Below are 5549 nucleotides of genomic sequence, written 5' to 3' on the forward strand. Positions count from 1 at the left end.
AACAACGTGTGGTGCTTGGTTGCAGTGCCCTCTTTTTCTTTTTTTTGCCAACCCCTGAGATGAGTGGGGCCACAGACAGAGCCCATTCACAGGCCCCCATGCCTCTCTCCAGCCTCTGAAAAGACCGCCTCAGTCTATCCCTGCCACCTGTAGATAACACAAGAGGCACCAAGTCACACCTAGCCTCCCACTACCCCCAAGCCACACAAGAGGTGCCCGGCCACTTGCAGCCCACACAAGAAGCACCCAGTCTCCTGTAGTCCAAGCAAGTGGCTTCTCACCATTTGTAGCCTGCACCAGAGCTACCCAGCCCTCTGAGAGCCCGCACCCACATATTCAGGGAGATTCCTAGGGTGGTTCACCCCACCTCCTCTCACCCTCCCCAACAATGGCACCTTGCTTCTTCTGCAAGCCCAGACATTCTCCCATGTTCCCTCTGCTCTGTTGTTCCCCTCCCTAGCCTATAGCACAACACTCCACCACCCATGGCACACCACTCCTTAGCCACTCAGGCTGTCCCCATACAGCCAACCCCAGTCCTCTCCCTGGGACTGACCTCTGGAGCCTAAGTCTCAGCACCAAACCCCATCCCAAGCATCTCAGGCTGGCTTTCTGGCACCTTGCCCCCTCACTGCCAGCCAGCTCATTTCCCTTTAAAGTTCAGATGTGGTTCAGATGATCTGTGTGGCTCTCACTCTACTTTGCCCTCCTTGGTCCAGCTGCTGCATTTTTCTCTGTGACTTTGAGGTCCCTCTGTTTCAGCTGATCTCCCCATCAGTTAGGTGGCTTCCCAGGATGTGGGTTCCTTTTCTCTTTCACACTCCCTCTCAGGAATGCTAGTCCTGTCCTAATTCCTTTTCTCTCTCTTTTTCTTTTGTTCTACCCAGTTATGTTGAGTGTCTTTCCCTTTTTGGAGGTTTAAGTTATTTTTCCAGGGTTCAGTAGATGTTCTGTATGAGCCATTTTACATGTAGATGTGGTTTTTTTATGTGTTTGTGGGAAAAGGTGAGCAAGACGTCTTACTCCTCTGCCATCTTGATCTGCCTGTCCATCCAACAAATATTAATCGACTCCCCACATTTCTATGCTAGACACTGGAGACACCATGTGAATAACACACAAGCAGCTTCCAGTCTAATTGCAGGCTTGGAGTGGGGGTATCACAGACAAGCAAATGAGCAATTTCAGTATAAAGTAGTAAAATTTAGGTTAAAGATAAGCACAAGATGTCACAGGAGCCCAAAAGAAGGGCCACAGCCACTAAAAAATTAATATTTTGAGATCTCATTATTTTATTTCTTTGAATTTTGAATTGAAATCCAATAAAAGCTCTGTCTTTTTTTCTTTCATAAGAGATCAAATAAAACACCGAGGTATGAGAATTTGCTCGAAATCAAACTTGAGTGAAGCCACTTTTTGAACAGTGAACCCTCAGAAAGGGAACCTAGTAACAATCGGATCATTTTCTCCCTTATTCCATAAATAGAACTCCATTATGAGGACAGGTTGAAATAGATCTTAAATTGTCAAGGTCACAGTTGTCTCTTATGACTCACATGTAGAGAACCATTTCATGCTAGAACCTAAGAATGACAAATACAGTTTTCAACTCCAATAAACACTGACCAAAATCTCTTCCCTCATTGATACCATCAAAAGGAGGTGTAATTAAGACAGAAATAGAACACGAATGATGTGTTACTCTTTCCAATATGTAATGAGTAAACTCTGGGGCTATTCTTAATAATAAATATTTATTAATTAGAGCATCCAAATGAATATGAAAGACATAGAAAAATAAAAATATAAGAAAATAATTTGACTCATGCAGCACTTTCATGAAAGTTATACAGAATGTAATTAGTCCATGAACTTTAAAGGGAAATGAGCTGGCTGGCAGTGAGGGGACAAGATGCCAGAAAGCCACTACCCAGTCAGGGTTACAGCTGTATTGGTAGTTTGCTGGGCTCCTGTAGGTTTGGCCTGGTTTCCTCTGTTGGATTTGTCTATTGTTTGCACTGCTTTTTTCACCCATTCAACATGTGGATCAGCACAGACTTTAAGGCCACGCCTGGTAATAAATCTGCAATGCAAGGAAAAGATAGACAAACTTAGTCACATCCTCAAAGGCTCAGGACCAGGAGTTAAGATCAGATCATATATAAGAGATCTTAGGCAGAAATTACTGGACAAAATGATCTTTCAGATTCATAAGACCACAAATAAAAACATTTTCTTCTGCAATCTATTTTACCATAAAGGAAAAACAGCTCCAGGTAATACCCAGCTCCCTTGTTCAGCATAATTTGCAGGCTCCTTTCCTCATCATTGCTACCACATGATGTAATTAAACTGGATGTTTGAGATCATCTAGTCCAATTATTACATATCTTCCTTTTCAAATATAAACACACTCATCTTATTTTCTGGACAAAAGGTGACTCCCTTATCTTATTTGGGGTGGGGGTGAGGGGTTAAAGTTGCAATTACGTATGGGAAAGTATTGTCCCGAAAATGGGATCCTGGAGAGAAAATAGTACCATGTAGGCTAGTTGTTGATACTATTCCTTGAGATACGGCAACTGATAAAACATGGCACACTACTCTAACACACCCACACCATAAGGGAAGAGGTAGGCAGCGAGGATGTGGAGGATGGGAAGGAGAGAATCTACAACAGTATGGCTCCATGGTCAAATCCTGATATGAACCAGCCATCTCTAAGCCTAACACTCAGGACTGAGCATGTTATTCACCTGGTTTCCAGTCACGTTCTTCTGCTAAGATAAATCAGAAAGGAACATGATATTCTTCCCTTGGTAGCCAATTTTTTTTGTCATAATCATTGTTTGGAGCCACCTAAAGACATGGTTCACGTGGAAAAGCAAAAGAATTCTTGGCTAAGTTGAGGTCTTCCTCCTTGCTGACTTATTTTTCCTAAGGGAGGCAGTGTTCCTATACACTGTGTTCTATGATGCCCAGTTTCGGGGAGAGATACTCACATCACTGCTTTCATGGAGCCCTCCTTGATGGTGTAGGTCTTGATGTTTTTAACTGGCAGTCGCCGGGTAGTTAGACTCACACAGATGCTCTTCTCTAGGACTTCGCTCCCCACAGCTGGTAAAGAAAACCAAGAAAACAAAAATGAAATTGAATCTATTAGTGTAAATGTGACAGTGCTATAAATAAAATAACAAGGAGGGAGCTGACAAAGAGTAATTTGGGGAAGATACCATGAAATGTGGGAGAGGCAGCTTGTTTTTGACTGACTAAATAATGGTCTTCTCATTTTTAACTGTAACATGTGACATGTGTAAGGGGCATAGTTCATAAAGTACTCATCCTCAATAGAAATGGCCCAGGGGGGATTGAAATTTTCAGTTTCGAGAATATATTACATTGGAGAAGGGAAAATAACTTGGGAGAGTTAATATTATTAAGGGTTTGCTAAAATCTAATAAGGGTTCTAAGTGCTGACTTTCTCTGAAGCTGAAGAGACTGGTATTTGCTTCTGAGAAAAACAAATATTCTCTAGGAAGATTTATCAGAGAAATATTCAGCAAAAAAGCATCTAAAAAAAAAGAGCGGATGATGATCACATCTGATCTACAGTGTTGCTGATATCAGAAGGCTTTTTTATAAACATGAGACAAGGCAGAAGGTGTTCACCAACATTGCTCTTCATCACTCTGTCTCTCCATCATTCTCAATATCCAGCCTGCATGCCTTACTTGCAACTTTTGCCAGTTTCTTTTTAATGTTGAACTGTCTCTAAACCCAGTGAAAGAGGGACATATGCTTTTCTTCTTTGTTTCTCTCCCTCCTTAGGAAACAATATTTCTCTCCTTGATGTGTCTGACATGGACGCCAAGACCCAGAGAATCTTGCTACACTCTAAACCCCCAAACCTTGTCCTCATTCTCAGCAATATTTTTGTTATCAGTTAAGCTATCACCTTCACCATGCTGCAGTGCTGAGCCAAAGCAGAGATTGCTTTGCCTCATTGTTCCACTTCAGAAGCTAAGGCCCAAGGGTCTCATAGAGGTCATTCAAGCATAAAACTTAGGACACTGACCCAAGTGTCTGCAGTCCTCGCTTCCCCTACCCACATCTAGGCTTCCACCCAGTATCAGCCTGTTGTCTCAGCAAATGCCAGCCAGCTATAGTATAGGCAATATCTTGCTCAAACTTCTTGTTTTATCAATTTGGGAGGGGGAGGCACAATTTTAGGGAGTTCCAGACATTGCTATCTCTAGTTATGGACACCCTTGGGGAATCCATGATCAGGTTCAGATATTCTAGTCTAAGAAGTAAGTCTACAGATTAGGAGGTTGAAAGGAAATTTAACTGAAGCATTAATTACACCCAAAGGATATTCTCTCTTGCTGCCAGCACAAAGGGAAATAAATTCCAACCAGTTGGGGGGAAATGATCCTTTAAGAAATATGTGAACACTCAGGTAAGACTCAGTGTAGCCAAGTCTCAGCTGGGTATGACTTGTAGGATCTGTTTGTTAACATTTATCCTATGGTCTTTTATAAACTCAAGATTATCATAAATTATGGAACAACATCCATAGTAGTAATAACAGACCCTCTTACACACTTAAAAGTAATACTGATTTCCTGAGTATGAAAGTATGAGTTTTTAGTCATTTATGTTTTATTAGAAAACATTGATTTGTTTCAGAACACACACCCTCTATCTCATCCCTGCCTTGCAACTGAATTCTCAAAATTTTTGAGAATTTATCAAGATCAATATGAAATAGGCAAAAACTTTCAAGACATATAGAATCATCATCACCATTCCACAGCTGTCATTAATCAAGAAATCAGGGCTTATGTGAAAATCCGATAAGTGAGCATAAGATTTATTTCATTTTAATCCCAGATAAACATATCAGTTATTATATTCATCTTATAGATAAGCAAGTGTAGACACAGAGAGGTTGAGAAATTTACCCCAAATCACCCAATTGTGAAAAATTGGAGCCCAAATTCTAACCAAGTTCTATCTTCGAAATCCACCAAGTCCTCTAGAGTCAAATTATTCCCATTTTGCACATAATAAACCAAAAGCTTAGCTTGGAGAAAGCAGCCAAAACCTAAGTCAAATCCAAACTGTGTGGCCACCTGCCAACATATCCAGACTTCCTTAGTCTCATAAATAATCTCTTTACTCACCTTCCACAGTGTATGCAGTGAGACAGCAGATCACGAGGAAGGCCAAGATGAGAAGTCTCATGGCTGAGCTCCTGCTGAACTATGCAACGAGAGGCAGAGGAACTGCTCCTTTGAGTCTCTTTTATTTCTCCAGTGGTCAGCTCACTTCCTGTGGTGTAAAGGGGCTTTCGAGGTGGGTGTAGAATCACGGAAATTCTTTGCAACACCGGTGCATTTTTTGTTTGAAAAAAAAAAAGAAGGTTCCTTTGTCCTCACTCATACTAATCTCACACCTTGTGGCCTTTTCTCCTCCTCCTGTGGTTAACGTGTCAGTGAAACCAAATATGTGCACAAAAGAAATGTGGTGGTCTCATCTCCTGCCAC

At 41.5% G+C, this 5549-nt stretch overlaps 1 protein-coding gene across 1 annotated transcript; it reads right to left on the minus strand.

The window, feature by feature from the left end:
• Window positions 1-1921: 1921 nt before the first annotated feature.
• On the minus strand, window positions 1922-5255 carry XCL1 (chemokine (C motif) ligand 1). The gene is given in 3 exon segments (NM_001134345.1): window positions 1922-2083; window positions 3003-3117; window positions 5187-5255. Coding segments are annotated over 3 exon segments (333 nt in total). The 5' UTR covers window positions 5248-5255; the 3' UTR covers window positions 1922-1926.
• Window positions 5256-5549: the final 294 nt, after the last annotated feature.

The sequence above is a fragment of the Sus scrofa genome, chromosome 4, assembly GCF_054392235.1.
Source record: "Sus scrofa isolate SSC_HxYL_T2T_F1_AM1 chromosome 4, Sscrofa_HxYL_maternal_Yorkshire_Landrace_v2.0, whole genome shotgun sequence".
In the NCBI taxonomy this organism is placed as follows: Eukaryota; Metazoa; Chordata; class Mammalia; order Artiodactyla; family Suidae; genus Sus; species Sus scrofa.